This window comes from Camelus bactrianus, chromosome 34 (genome assembly GCF_048773025.1).
Source record: "Camelus bactrianus isolate YW-2024 breed Bactrian camel chromosome 34, ASM4877302v1, whole genome shotgun sequence".
In the NCBI taxonomy this organism is placed as follows: Eukaryota; Metazoa; Chordata; class Mammalia; order Artiodactyla; family Camelidae; genus Camelus; species Camelus bactrianus.
Window position 1 is genome coordinate 18,191,195 of NC_133572.1, and position 15,654 is coordinate 18,206,848.

General features: G+C 36.0%; 1 protein-coding gene across 6 annotated transcripts in view; it reads left to right on the plus strand.

The window, feature by feature from the left end:
• The window catches only part of CCDC91 (coiled-coil domain containing 91), a 224,978-nt gene that overhangs the window by 106,142 nt on the left and 103,182 nt on the right, over window positions 1–15,654 (plus strand). For 5 of the 6 annotated variants that reach the window (XM_074357765.1, XM_074357768.1, XM_074357766.1 and 2 more), the window contains exon 8: window positions 5,219–5,326. The exons of the other annotated variant lie outside the window; for it this stretch is intronic. In XM_074357765.1, the coding sequence (XP_074213866.1) occupies window positions 5,219–5,326 (108 nt within the window). The remainder of the gene's footprint in view (window positions 1–5,218; window positions 5,327–15,654) is intronic. 6 annotated transcript variants of the gene reach the window in all.

Here is a 15,654-nt window from a genome sequence, read left to right on the forward strand (position 1 = left end):
TTGCACAGGGAGACCTGAAACTGGATGTTACCAGTGAGCTAGGTATGGAACTGGTTTTATCAAACTGGGGTTTGAAAGAGGCTTTTTATATTCTTGTTTCTGCATAACTGGTTTAGTTTAATTTGCCAGACTGATTGCAGGAGTCACCAACTACCAAAGTAAAACTTGAGTTACTGATTCCATACACAGAACATTCAGTTTTTACCACTTCTCTTTAGCAAAGTTGAATACTTACTTATTTTCTGTTCAGATTTAAAAAAAAATCAGATAATCCTAAAAAAAATACAAAGCTTTTGATTTTCTTGTCTGAAAAATTTCTCCTCTATTATTCTTTTCCTCTTTATCCCTTTTTACTTTCTTTGCAGCTTGCAGCACCGTCAGAAATGGTTTGCTTATTGTCTTCCTTCCAGTCTTGCTCTCCCGCTTTCATCCTCCGCCAATACTGTAAATCCAGGAGAGTCAGGCTCATGTCTGTTTTGTTCAGTCTGCATCCCCAGCGCCTAGGACAGTGTATGAAATATAGTATGCGTTCAATAAACGGTAGCTGAACGGATGAAGAATGAATAAATAAAGTGCTATAAAAGTAGAATAAGTGCCTAGTTCATGAAGTGAAATTTGCTTTACCAGGTTAGAACAGCCAAGACGAACAGGACCCAAGTGGATGGATCTGAATTCAGTTCTTTGTTCCACTTAGTCTTTTCAGAGGATTTGGGGCACATTTCTTAACCTCCGTGTCTATTTCTTTACCTGTAAAGCAGGTATGGAGAGCTTATGGAAAAAGATACACAAATGATGCAATAAAATGACTGAGATTCATCATTTTCTCAAGTGTTTCTCGGTTAAGTAGGCTCTTCTTTTGAGCAACAAACTTGCTTATAATATATTGGAAACTTCAGGGTGTATTATAAGACATACTAGCAACAGTTTAAGAGGCTTACAAATTTGAAGTAATATTTTGTTCAAAAATAGGATTTATACCAGATAAAACATAAAAGTACCCCTTCAGAGTCTACCTTACTTATTTTGCTAGTAACTTTTAGTGTTGCTCATTTTCTTTTTTGTTAAAAATTGGAAAAGATCTGAAATAAAGTTTTGAAAAGCAAACCGTGATGTTTTTCCAAGAAAGTTGAAATTGTGCTTGATTTCAGATGACCCTTTACAACAATTAATTTGTATGACTGCAGTCAGACAGCTAAACTAAGAATATAATTACAGACATAATTAACTTAATGTTTTAATAATTTCTCTATGATTAGGCAAGTAATAAGGCTTGGACATGCTGAAATCATGATTCATTTCTTTGGTTCATTTAACACATATTTATCAAATGTCTTCTGTGTATCGGGTACTGTTGTAGGTACAGTGGCTACATCCGTGAATTAGACAAAGATTCCTCGTCTCCTAGGGCTTAATTTTCAGTGGGGCTGTTTATTATTTGTTTTGCCTCTAGCTTGCTCCATAGTTTTATACTTTCCTTCATTTGTAAAGTATGACTTAGAGGATTGACTTTTAAAATAATTTTAGTTACTAATGCCTAAAATTAGCTATGAAGTCTTCTTTTAAAATTATATACTAAATATCAACATGATACCAATGTTTTAGAGACCATCTGCTTCTGTAGACACATGTGTCCTGCAAATCTGGACAAGTTATTTACTTTGATGAGGCTGGAATCAGATCTGTAAGGACTGGGCTATTTCAAAGAAGAAAAAATCCTGTGGATTTGGTGGGACAGTGGCTTGTAGTTTGGTTTGCAGTCGTCTCCTTTCGCTGCACTTCTCTGCTCATTCCAACTCCAGCATATATTCAATTCCATTGAAAATAATCCGTCTACTCTTCATGGGTATTGGTTGGAGTTGGGTGGTTTTTGACTTAATACCTTATTTTCTATTTGTCTAATCATTATAAAATTTATAATATACCTTTTTTTCAAGGAGTTTACAGTCCTTCACATACTCTTTATTTTATTTACTCAAAATTTGTCTTTGTGGAGTAGAAAGAATGAACATTTCTAGTCTAAAATAATAACTTAAAATTTTGAAATTCCGGTAGGGGTTACATGTTCTTGGCAACAAATTTGGCAACTGAAGTTGGTAGGTATGATTTGAAGCTTAGTGAACTTTCCAATGAATATTGGTACCACTTAGACTATAATTTTTAAAATAGTAGTCTTAATACAAGGATCGTCACTCCCCAGACAGCTATTGCATGTGTCTGTCATATATAAGGAGCTCTGTAAGAAGCTGTGTGTGATATATAAAGATGAGTAAGACATCGTTCTTGTACTGAAGAAATCTGCAATGTTGTTCATACCTTTAAAATCACTCCTGAAGAAGTGTTAGTAAATAGTTTTCTTCAAGCTCAGTTGAGTTATGCCCTGGGATGATGTGGAAAATCTCTAATAGGACTGAGGCTAAAACCTAAACGTGCTGAAAATTAATAGAACATTCCCTGCCTTTGGTAGCATTTTTTTTCACTGTGGAATGTTCATATACATCTTTGTTTTTCTGCCACTGCATACCGTTAGAATCTTAATGCTTTGTGCTGAGAATAGTTAAAAATAGCTTATAAAAGAAATAATTCTTGTATGTGTCTTTTTGTAGTGTTTCTTAAGCCCAAAGGAAGGCTTCTTTGTGTCACTGATATCTGTAGGGACAATTATAGAGGGAAAAAAATTGCAGGGAAAGGTGTTCATTTTTATATGTTCAATACACAAGAAATTGAAAGGCAATTACTATAGTACATTACATAGGAAAATAAGTATCCAGTTATATAATGATACAAGCCATGAAAGCATGTAGCTAGTACCACTGTGTATTTCTAAGTATGTTCATAATGATTAATATTCTAGTTCTAGGGATACTTTTTGGAAGTTACCTCCTTTGTTTGGACTGTGGCACGAACAGTTCCACTGTTGAATATTATAGCCCAGTTTTTTAAACAATCTTGTTATGGCATACAAGGTCTTTTAATATCTTGCACCTGCCTGCTTTTCTGCCTTCCTGCCTTGCTATTCACCTCCGCTCTTAACTCCAGCTGCTCTTATCTGTTTAACACTCTCTGTGAATAGGAATGAGCCTTCCAGGCAGGCTTCGGGCATCTTTTCTGTCTCTGATACATCCCTTGCACACCTATGTTGTGTGATTATCAGAGAATGTTTCTCTTCAACATAGACTGAATTCATTAAGGACAGACTTTTTTTTTTAATCTTAATGTTTCCATTACCTACCTTCATGTCCCTTTTGTAGGTGGGTACATATAAATAACTAAAGAAGGCTACGATGAGAGGTTCGAACTATACTGAAAACTGGTTATCTTTGCTTAGCATTTCTCCATTTTTCATAACCACAGCTTTGGCCCTTACATGACTCAGTATCCTATGTGCTCGCCTCCTTGACGTTTAGAAGAAAATGAGTATATATCATACAAATCAATCACTAGAGGGGAAAAAAAACACTTTTCAATTGTGTTTCTTAATTATGGGGGAAAATATTGTTTTATTTCATTAACTTACTTGTCCCTCCAAAGGATATAATTTATGAAAAAATCACAATTGGGTATTCAAACTGAGATTATTTGGAATCTTGGCAAATAGGGAAGTGAAAACATTAAACAAAACAATTCTGCCATAACCCAAGTCCCCCAAAAAGAATGGCACTTTTCTGTCTACAAAAGATGCCATGAATCTGCCCAAGAGAATTGTCTGTAGCTCTGGCATTCTTTAAGTTTTCTGAAGTCTGACAAATAGTGTATTATATTTTGTCAAAGGTAAATTAGAGCTTTATCTAATCACAATTCAAGAGGTTAAATTTTAGTGTCTTTCACAAGTTACCATTATGGGTCTTTAGAGGATGTATAATGTATAAGTGGAGGGCCAAAGCTGTTCTGTTTAGCAGTTCTTTATGTTTTAGTTAAACCTCAGTCAGAGCTTTATTTTCCTTTACTAATTTGCAAGTAATTCTGCAGCTTCAAAGTGACGATCGTTGAATTACAGGAGTCGTAGCATCATCAGACATTTCACCATTTGCAAAAGAAAATTAATTATCTGAAGATTTGGGCCTTACCCAGAAGTGTTAGAAATACTTTGGCCTTAGTTTTTTTTTAAAACACATGCATATTTATTTAGCCTTTTACTGCATGTTGTTCCTAACCAAGTAAATCTATTTTCAAAACAGAGATTATTTAAGAGATTTGGCTTATTTTTCTTTTCTTGGTGAATGTGCCAAAGGTCTGTTTTCTATAAGACATGTGTCTGTTTCAACTTACTATTTTGATTATGAGTAGTTTATTATCCAGATAGACCTTCAAAATAGAATGTTTGCTGAAGAGTTCTCATGTATATGGTTAAGTGCATATTTTAGAATGATTTGGGATTTATAAATAGCATGTAAGATGCTATTAGAAATATGTTAACTATAACATATAATGCCTTTAAAAAAAGGGAAAGGAGAAGAGATGATAGTATTCCAAGCATCTCCAATAAGGAAGTGAGTGGGTGGAACGTCTTCAAATGCTGATCTGGCTTCCCTTAAAACAGTGTTAACATCTTTATATTTAGCTGGCTGAGGTTCCAGCACTTACCCTGCCCACTGGAGTTTGTCTAGCCTCCCAAGTTTTATTACATTTCGTGAATACTGCCTTGAGCTTCTGACTTCCACACTTGGACTTCTACCTTTTCACGTTAGGGGCGTGAACTTCCTGGGGGGCAGTTCTTTTATGTTAGAAATTGCTCAGAGTTTCCATCTGCTTTTACTTGACTTGTGGTCTTGAAGATCATGCTTGGCCCATGGGATATTACAGTGTGCCGAGAGGATGTGGAGTTTTGTCAGCCAGTGAAATATGTCTGGTTTCTTTCTTTTTTTTTTTCAGCAGCTTTCATATGCTCCTCATCCTGTGTGGTCTTCACTAAACTGAATTTATATTTAACAGAACTGCTCACCCTCTTTATCATCTTCTATGACTTGGCCTTTTTTAGGAGAAGGTGTGTGGAAGGAACATCTGAGCCAAAAAAACTGTCATCTTGGCAACAGGAAAACCTAAAACCGAAAGCTTTAAGTTGTGTTATATATGAATGTGCTTTAATATTCACAAATGTGTATTTTGTAATGCAGAAGGGTATCATATTTCAGATATGTACAACCTTCAACAAAATTCTCATGCCAACAGTAGATTCCCAAGCTTTGTCTGTGATCCAAATGACTTTTTTGCTTGTTTTTAGGCACTACTGCAGTCTTCAGTTAAGCAACAAGTAGAAGCAATTGAAAAACAGTACATTTCTGCAGTTGAGAAACAAGCACACAAGTGTGAGGAGCTGTTAAATACTCAGGTAATAAAATCGCACATCCATTGTATATTTATACTTTTCTTCTGACTCTCTTCCCCTGAGGGCTCTGTAACTGTTTGCTCAGTTTCATGCCATTTACTTTCCATGGTGTATTTTGGAGAAAAAAATATGCTTATGTAAACTCAGTGTTAAAATTTGGGAATTTTACGATAGACTAAAAATAGGACTGAAGGCCTAAAATACGTGGCTCTCCCCCAAATTAATGATAATTCTTATGCTAATTTCTGGCTTATCATATTATTCACCAAATAGCAGAAGCAGAAGACATGATTATAAATGTACTATGGCGTGTGAAATGGTTTTGAATGATTTTAGTGATGTAAGATTTATAAATAATATTTGAACTTGAAGCTCTTATGTCTGAGTTACCTTTCATTGCTTATAGGAATTGGTTTCTATTTTATTTTTTTTTCTGGTGTTTTTTTCCCTGTTTTTTGATTTAATGTTTTTAGAAGGCATTGCAGACATGATTAGCTGATTTACATTAATCAGTTGAAAAGTATATATATGTATGTGTCATAGTATAAATAGTTAGTGCCGAAAGTTCCCAGCAACACCTTTGAATAGCATAAAACTTGGTAGGTAAAAATAAAATCAGCTAGATAAAGGACGTATTTTTTATCACTGGAAGAAAATATACTAATAGGGAAAAAATAAGGTCTAGGATTGAAACGGAGATTTATAAACACGCCACTCCATCCCCAAGATTGGGGTCAGTTCTGTTATTTTCAGTATATTTTTAATAGATGGCTTACAAGAGGAAATATATAGGGAATTTTATAAATTCGATGTAACAATTATACTCCTTTGGGTGGAGAAATACCAGGTCGTCAGTAGTATGAAGTATGTGACTTTGTAAATGGATAGAAGAATCGCAGAGAAGAATTAAGGTCGTAACGCTGTGAAACAGTGTGAGGCATGTATTGGCCAGGACAAGCCATGTTATGCCCTAAACCCTCTGGCTTCAGACAGCACAGATGTATATCCCACTAATTCTGCATATATATTGAGGGTTGTTTGGGGTTCAGTCTCATGTTATCCTCATCCTAGAAACTAGCCTGAGTGTAGTTCCTGTGTGGAACACTTCCTGTTATCTTGTACTGTGCAAGCAAGCTCACTCAGATTCCCTACCAGTCAGCTCAGTCTCCTGGACTGGAAGTGACACTTTCATATCAACAGCGCCCCACTCAATCATAATGGGGCCAGGTGGTGAGGTCCTTCTAGGAACCTGGAAGGGAGAGGGCAGGAAATATTTGATAAACAGCACTAATACACTAAGTCTGCTCTTTTGGTCACCAAATATTCCCAGTCTCCATCTCTCAGGCAGATTTACTTATCTGTTCCTATGGGAGGAAATTGGGTAGTTCTATCTGGCTATGGCCTCAGGCTCAGAAGTCAAGGGTCTCTGGCTGACAGGTGGGGAATGATGTGCTGCCGTCTCTCCATGACCAGGTCCGGATGCATATCCCTTCTGACCTAAAGAACTAGAAACGGAAGTACTTGTCGTTTACCCCAGCATATGTGGGGTATCGTGGTGGGATGAAGGATAGGTGTGTACTGTACGTACTCTCCGAAGCTTAGATGGGGAGCCAGACAGACAGCTGTCATGAGTATGTGGCAATTCTAAAATCTCAGTGAACAGATCCAATAAGAATCTCTGCTCTGGGGGTAGGACTGCTCTTTGATTTACCGTCATTCCGTTTTCTGGGTTTAGAGACAGGGTCTCTAGTCCACTGTTCTTTATGATCTTGTAGGTTTAATTTTTTTTTTTCAGTATCTTTGTTGGCTGTACCTAATGTGAGTATTAGAGATATACCGTTTGTCAACCTGCTTCCTATTTATAATGATTTGGAAGTGGTGAGTGATTTTAGGGCAGCAGATGGGCAGCGTTCAGGGTAATGATTCTTTTGGCTTATCTCCTTGGTTACAGTCAGCTCCATTCATCAAATGCAAACCCACAGTTATTTGCAAGACCTTCTGGATTTCACATGTTTATATGCTTTTCACTCTCACGCTTTCCTGTCTGTCTGTCTTTTTCTAATTAAAGATAATGTCGTTTATCAAGCCTGAAGAAGTCTCAGTGATCTCTTTTCTCCAAACCTTTTGGTCCAAAAGAAAGCATATACAGGACAGTCACAGCCTTACTGGCTCTTTGCTTACAGACACTTTAATATATTGTATCTTCAACAGTGGGTGTGAGCAACATGCACTTGGTTTAACACTTGCTACAAGGCTCAATTTGGTTGATCTTCGTTGCTCAAAGACCTTTTCGATTATTTCTTTTATAAGTTGAAGTTGGGAAGGTGGTTGTCCCTGCAGGTCCCCAGATTTCTAATCTTTTTCTGTTATCTACAATTCAGTGTTTGTGATTTGTCTTTTTCTTGTGAATTCAGTACTGAACGTTTTCTTACTATGCCTTGTCAAAGCTAGCCAATATCAGAGCTAATAAATGAATTCAGCAAAGTTGCAGGTTAAAAGATTAACACACAAAAATCAGGTGTGTTTCTTTACACCTGCAATGAACAATCAAAAAGTAAATTAAGAAAGTGATTCAATTTATAATAGCAACTTAAAAATAAAATACCTAGGAATAAATTTAACCAAGGAGGTGAAAGACTTGTGTATCAAAAAGTATAAAACATTGCTGAAAGAAATTAAAAGTAACCTAAATAAAGGGAAAGACATCCCATGTTCATCAATTGGGAAGTATTTGGTAAAGATCTCTCAGGACTACAACGGGACATTTGGAGGATCACAAGCCATCCAGTGTGATAAAATACTATTTAAAAAACTGAACAGGATATGGGCATATAAATATTAGGTAAAATCATGTAAAGTGTAGAAATGGTATCATGGTTTTCAAATCGTATTTCTTGAGATGTCATTTGAAATAACTAAACTTAATTTAACAAAAATTATAGCTGAATGGTTTCTTAAGAATAATTTAGTTTAGCCTTTTTTTTTAATGTGGATCTGTGTGTTTCTTTTTCTCTTTCTCTCTCTCTTTTTTTTTTTTTTTCCATATTAAAAATTAAAGGGGAAAGCAAGTTAACCCTAATGCAGAGAAGTTACAAGCGTGTGCTCCAGAGTCAGACTGCCTGAATCATCCCTGGCTTTGTCACTTACCTATGTTAGTGTGCGATGTCCCTTCACCTCTCTGGGCCTTATTTTTCTCATCTATAAAACATATACGCAAGTAATTCCTACTTGATAGGCTCGTCATGGCTATTATTTGACATGAGATTTGCATAGTGCTTAGACTAGAACTTGGCACATCCTGGTGTTTAGTTGATATTGGCTACATTATTACTGTCTTTGTTATTTTTGGCCAAGATCAATTGTCTGGCCACTCTCAGAATCAGGTCTAGAAATCATTGTTTTTTAATTTCCAGTCTATAGAAGAAGGACTACTTTTGTAGTTTATACTTTGTCTTGTGTCTAAAGAAAGTCATCAACCTTTAAATTTTTAAACATTTACCCTGCGGCCACTTACAATACATAAATGCTGGGTCCACCTTTTGTTCCTCCCTCTGTCTTCCTTATTTAATGAGGGCCTTTTCTATGGCTGACATTCAGCTGGATTATATGATGTAACAGTGAGCAACACAGTCCTTCTAGTACGTAGGGGAGACAGATGATACAGTTACAAAATAGTGTGGTAAGTTATGTGAGAATACATTAAAGGAGTATATAACGTATAGCTCCTTCGTGGTGGGTGAGGGAAGACTTATTGGCTGATGATGAGTTCTCTCAGGGCTCATAGATTTAAGCGAGGTCAGAACTGAGAAGTCAGCATGAGGGAGATATATGGAGGAGCATATTCAGAATCCTTTAGATGAGAGAGTGTCAGTGTTTGGCAGGGAGGGAGGCTGTTTGAGACTGCCAAAAAGATAGCTTTATGACAAAGAAAGGATCATAAAGGACCTTGCCTGCCATTTTGACAGGAAATTGGGTGCTATTAAAAGACATTAACTAGAGAAGTGATATTTGTCCAGATTTGTTGTTACTGTTTGCTTTCTTGTGACTGAGATTTTTTCTTTTTATTATTGAAGTATAGTTGATTTACAATGTTGTGTTCGTTTCTGGTGTACAGCATACTGACTCAGTTACACAAATTATATTCTTTTTCATATTCCTTATCATTATAGGTTATTACAAGATAGTGAATATAGTTCCCTGTGCTAAACCGTAGGACCTTGTTGTTTATCTATTTTATATATAGCAGTGTGTATGTGTTAATCCCAAGCTCTTTATTTATCCCTCCCTGCCCATCTTTACCCTTTTGTAACCATGAATTTGTTTTCTATGTCTGTGAGTCTGTTTCTGTTTTGCAAATAAATTTCTTTGTATCATTCTTTGAGATTCCACATATAAGTGATATCATGTGATATCTTTGACTTACTTCACTTAGTATGATAATCTCTAGTTCCATCCATGCTGCTGCAAATGGCATTTTTCATTCTTTTTTTTGGCTGAGTAATATTCCATTGTATGTATGTGTGTATGTATATATATACCACAACTTCTTTATCTAGTCATGTGTCGATAGACATTTAATTTGCTTCCATGTCTTGGCTGTTGTAAATAGTGCTGCTATGAACATTGGGGTGCATGTATCTTTTCAAATGAGAATTTCCTCTGGATATATCCAGGAGTGGGATTGCTGGATCATATGGTAAGTCTATTTCCAGTTTTTTAAGGAATCTTATGAGTGAGTTTTAAGAGCTCTTTATATATTCTGAATATAAATCTTTCCTCAGATATGAGATGTTCAGATACTTTATCATGATCTATGGCATGTCTTTTCTTCTAATGTATTTCTGGGAGCAGAAGTTTTAAATTATATGAAATCCAGTTTATCAGTTCTTTCCTATGGAGCATTCTTTTGGTGTTGTATCTAAGAAGTATTAGCCTAACTCAAAGAAAAAAAGATTTCCTTTTGTGTTTAATTTTAAAAGTTTTAGTTCATAATTTCAGGTTTACAGATGATCCAAATTATTCATTTGATTTTTGTATCGGGTTCTAGATATGGATTAAAATTTTCCCTTTTTTGCATATGGATATCCTAGCATTACAGTCTTCATTGCTGAAAAGACTATTCTTTCACTCATGAATTTCCTTTATACCTTCATCAAAAATCAATCTTACAAGTGTGGGTTTACTACTTGACTCTCTACCAGTTCCATTTATCTGTCTATCTCAACTCCAGTACTATACTGTTTATTTACAGCATATATTTAATAAATCTTGAAGTCAGATAGTGTAAGTCCTCCTCTATCGTTGTTATATTCAAAGGTGTTTTGATTATTCTAGGTCATTTGCATTTTCACATAAATTTTATAATCAGCCTGTCAGTTTCTACAACAGAGCATGCCAGGATGTTTTGAACTATGTTTACTCACAAAGTTCTTGACACCAAATGTGTGGGTTTCAACACCAAGGAATTTTCTAGTTTTCTGTGGACAACAATGGATGTCTTATAAGTCAGTTTAATTCTGACACTACCCAAAGTTAGTGCAGAGCCCATAGGTAAGGGGTCCTTCCACAAGACTACCCTGCTTCAAATGTAAGTCCCAAGTTCTGGGCCTCCTGTATTTCTGACCAACTGGCTATACATCAAGAGTTCCCACAAACCCCTCCTGGGGTTTGACAATTTGCTGGAATGACTCACAGAACTCAGGAATATGCTCTACTTACTATTACCAATTTATTATCAAGCTTGCAACTCAGGAACAGCCAAATGGAAGAGATGCACAGGGTAAGAGAAGGGTGAGAAGGGGTACCGTGGAGCTTCCATACCCTCTCTGGGTGTGCCATCCTCCCAGCACCTTGATGTGTTAACCTGGAAGCTCTTCAAGTCCTATACTTCGGGGCTTTTATGGAGGCGCCATTACAGGGGCACGATTGATTAAATCATCGGTCATCATTGATTCGCTCTATCTCAGCACCTCTCTCTTACCTAGAGGTTGGGGAAGAGGGTGAGACTGAATGTTCCAACTGTATAGTCACATGGTCGGTTCCTCTGACAGTCAGCCCCATCCTGAAGCTTGCTGGGGACCCACCAAGAATCTCCACATTAGCATAAACTCCTGTATGGTTGAAAGGGTCTTGTTATGAATAACAAAAGATACTCTTCATTCCTGTTACTCTGGAAATTCCAAGGATGTTAGAAGCTCTGTGCTAGGAACCTGGGATGGAAATGTAATGTATATGTCTTATTACGTCGCAGACGTTGATTGGGATGGTGTTGAATCTATTTAAGTGCAGTTGACCACTTTGTAATTTTGAGTCTTCTTACCTAAAAACATGGTTTATTGCTCCACTTATTTGGGTCTTTTAAAATGTCCCTCAGCAAAGTTTTAATTTTTTCACTGTTCAGGTCTAACACTTCTTTTATTTATTTATTTTTTTTGTCAAATTTATCCCAATATATTTCATATTTTTAAATGCTAGTTTGACTTTTATGGTTTTTTAAAAAAATTTTTAATTACCCAGTGCCTGTTGCTAGTATATAGAAATACAAATGATTTTGTAGAGGAGGAAAAAATTGTTTTTGCTGCTGCCAGCCTGGGTTCTCTGGCTGGGGCCTTTAAATTGAACTGACAAAAAGCAGACTAACCAGAGAAAACCATACAGATCTATTTAATATAATTTGACATGACATGGGAGCTTTCATAGGGAAATAAAGACCCAAAGAAATAGTTAAATCTGAGTGTTTTTATACCAAGATTGGTGAAGTAAAGTCAGAGAGAAATGTGATTGGAAAAGAGTATAAGCTAAGGGTAGTAAACTGGGGCGAGCTTAGCAAGACCTGTTTATTTGAAAGAAACAATCCCCTTTAAAATAGCACCCAAAGTAGTAAAATACCTAGGAGTAAATCTAACCAAGGAGGTGAAAGAATTATACACAGAAAACTATAAACCACTGATGAAGGAAATTAAAGAAGACTTTAAAAAGTGGAAAGATATCCCATGCTCTTGGATTGAAAGAATCAGTATTGTTAAAATTGTCACACTGCCCAAGGCAATCTACAGATTTAATGCAATCTCTATAAATTACCCAGGACATATTTCACAGAACTAGAACAAATCATCATAACATTTATATGGAACCATTAAAGACCTAGAATTGCCAAAACATTACTGAAGAAAAAGAAAGAGGCTGGAGTCTCCCAGACTTCAGACAATACTATAGAGCTACAGTCATCAAGACAGCATGGTATTGGTACAAAAACAGACATATAAACCAATGGAACAGAATAGAGAGCCCAGAAATGAACCCACAAACTTTTGGTCAACTCATCTTCGACAAAGGAGGCAAGAATATACAATGGAATAAAGACAGTCTCTTCAGCAAATGGTGTTGGGAAAACTGGACAGCAGCATGTAAAGCAGTGAAGCTAGAGCACTCCCTTACACCATACACAAAAGTAAACTCAAAATGGGTCAAAGACTTAAACATAAGACAAGATACAATAAACCTCCTAGAAGAAAATATAGGCAAAACATTATCTGACATACATCTCAAAAATGTTCTCCTAGGTCAGTCTACCCAAGCAATAGAAATAAAAGCAAGAATAAACAAATGGGACCTAATTAAACTTACAAGCTTCTGCACAGCAAAGGAAACCATAAGTAAAACAAAACGACAACCTGCCAAATGGGAGAAAATTTTTGCAAATGAAGTCGACAAAGGCTTGATCTCCAGAATATATAAGCAGTTCATATGATTTAATAAGAAAAAATCAAACAACCCAATCCAAAAATGTGCAGAAGACCTAAACAAGCAATTCTCCAAGGAAGACATACGAATGATCAATAAGCACATGAAAAAATGCTCAATATCACTAATTATCAGAGAAATGCAAATCAAAACTACGATGAGGTATCACCTCACACCAATCAGAATGGCCATCATTCAAAAATCCACAAATGACAAATGATGGAGAGGCTGTGGAGAAAAGGGAACCCTCCTACACTGCTGGTGGGAGTGTAGTTTGGTGCAGCCACTGTGGGAAACAGTAGGGAGATTCCTCAAAAGACTCGGAATAGACTTACTGTATGACCCAGGAATCCTGCTCCTGGGCATATATCCAGAAGACTTCAAAAGACACCTGCACCCCAGTGTTCATAGCAGCACTGTTTACAATAGCCAAGACATGGAAGAAGCCTAAATGTCCATCAACAGATCACTGGATAAAGAAGTGGTGGTATATTTATACAATGGAATACTATTCAGCCATAAAAACCGACAACATAACGCCATTTGCAGCAACATGGATACTCCTGGAGAATGTCATTCTAAGTGAAGTAAGCCAGAAAGAGAAAGAAAAATACCATATGAGATTGCTCATATGTGGAATCTAAAAAAAACAAAAACAAACAAACAAAACATAAATACAAAACGAAAACAGACTCATAGACAGAATACAAACTTGTGGTTGCCAAGAGGGCAGAGGGTGGGAAAGGATAGATGGGATTTCAAAATGTAGAATAGATAAACAAGATTATACTGTATAGCACAGGGAAATATACACAAGATCTTATGGTAGCTCACAGAGAAAAAAATATGACATTGAATATATGTATTTTCCTGTGTAATTGAAAAATTGTACTCTACACTGGAATTTGACACAACATTGTAAAATGATTATAAATCAATAAAAAACATTAAAAAAAAAAGACCTGTTTATTGGGACGCCTCTTGGCATCGCTCTGTCTTCAGAGGGATAAGGACATTCCTTTCTTCGGGTGTGGAAAGGGCGCTTCTGCTAAGAGGGCCTTAGGATCTGCTTCAGGCAGGAAGGAAGAGGTCAGAGAGTCCTTCCCACACCTGCCTTTTCTCAGACTCCTTTAGGTTAAAATATTCAGTATGTCAAGGTGTCATATTTTGGGATAGTGTGTTCTGAATCCCACCAGTTTCATTACTTCAGATCTTTTTAGTTGGGTGGGGAGAGAGTTACAGATAAAGCTAAGATTCAACTTGGTGGTGGTTTCCTTCCTCCTCCTTCCCTAAAGGACCAACATTACACAGACTGTGCCATGTTTTTGCTCTTACCTCCACGTAGCCACAATTGTTTAGTATTTAGTTCTAGTTTGTTCTTAAGCTCCCCAAAATGTTATTGTTGTTATTTATATTTCTTATTATGATGTATTCACATATTGATGAATTTTTTTGTTTCCTTTCACTTCTTGCCTTCTCTCCTTCCTCATGTGTTCGATTTATTTCTTATACTATAGTCTTTATTAATTATATAATATAAACTTTTTAATATTTGTTTTTTCTGATAACTTTTGTTACACCATAATTTGTGAATTTCGTTTCAGTGCGATATAAAATTCTGTAACAGTTGTTTTTCTTGAAGGTATCATTTCGTTGTCTTTAAATCTCCGTTGTTGTTTATGAGATGTTTAATGTTCATTCAGTTATTGATATTTTATGGATAAGCTATCTTTTCTCTTTGGCTGTTTTCAGTAGTTTGTCTTTTTGATCTTTTATAATTTTACTTTGATAAGCTTGTAATTTATTTTTGAATTTATTTTTTATGCACCCTATGCAGGCATGGCAGTTATAGCTAACTACCCACTGAAATTTGTTCTCCCTCTTCCTTAATTTAGTAGAGTTGTCACTGGCTAGCTGCTGCTCCCCCAGAGAGCCTTTTCCCTTGCTTTTATGGGGTTGCTGCAGTTTGTAAAAGCCTATTTTTGCTTATATCGTCCCTTGAAATATCTGTCAAATGAAACAGTTGATATGAAGTAATTTTTTTAATTCACCAGTTTACTTTATATTATGATTTCCCTAGACAGTAAACAAAGTTCGAGTAGCTTAGTTTTCATCAGTGATTTGTGAGCAAAAGTCGTGTGCGTCACTTCCTGGCCAAGATGGTTAAGAAGCAGATGGGCTCTGTCTGCCACCTCTTTCTTCTTTTCCTTGTAAGAGGAAAGTTAAGATCTTTGTCATTGACAGCAACACAGGTATGGGGAGACTGAATTACCAGCCGGAGGGCATCTATCATTCAGGAATGCTTCCATGAAGAAAACAGAGAACTTGTGTTGTCACTGAAATTTTTGGAATTACTTGTTGATAGTAACTAACATTACCTTACTACATCAAGAGTCATTTCAAAGAAAAAAAGAAAGTTTCTGCTGTATAGCACAGGGAACTATGTTCAGTATCTTGTAATAACGTTTAATAAATAAGAATATGAAAACAAATACATATATATATATATATATATATATATATATATATGTATATGTATATGCATGACTGGGGCATTGGGCTGTGTACCAGAAATTGACATATAATAA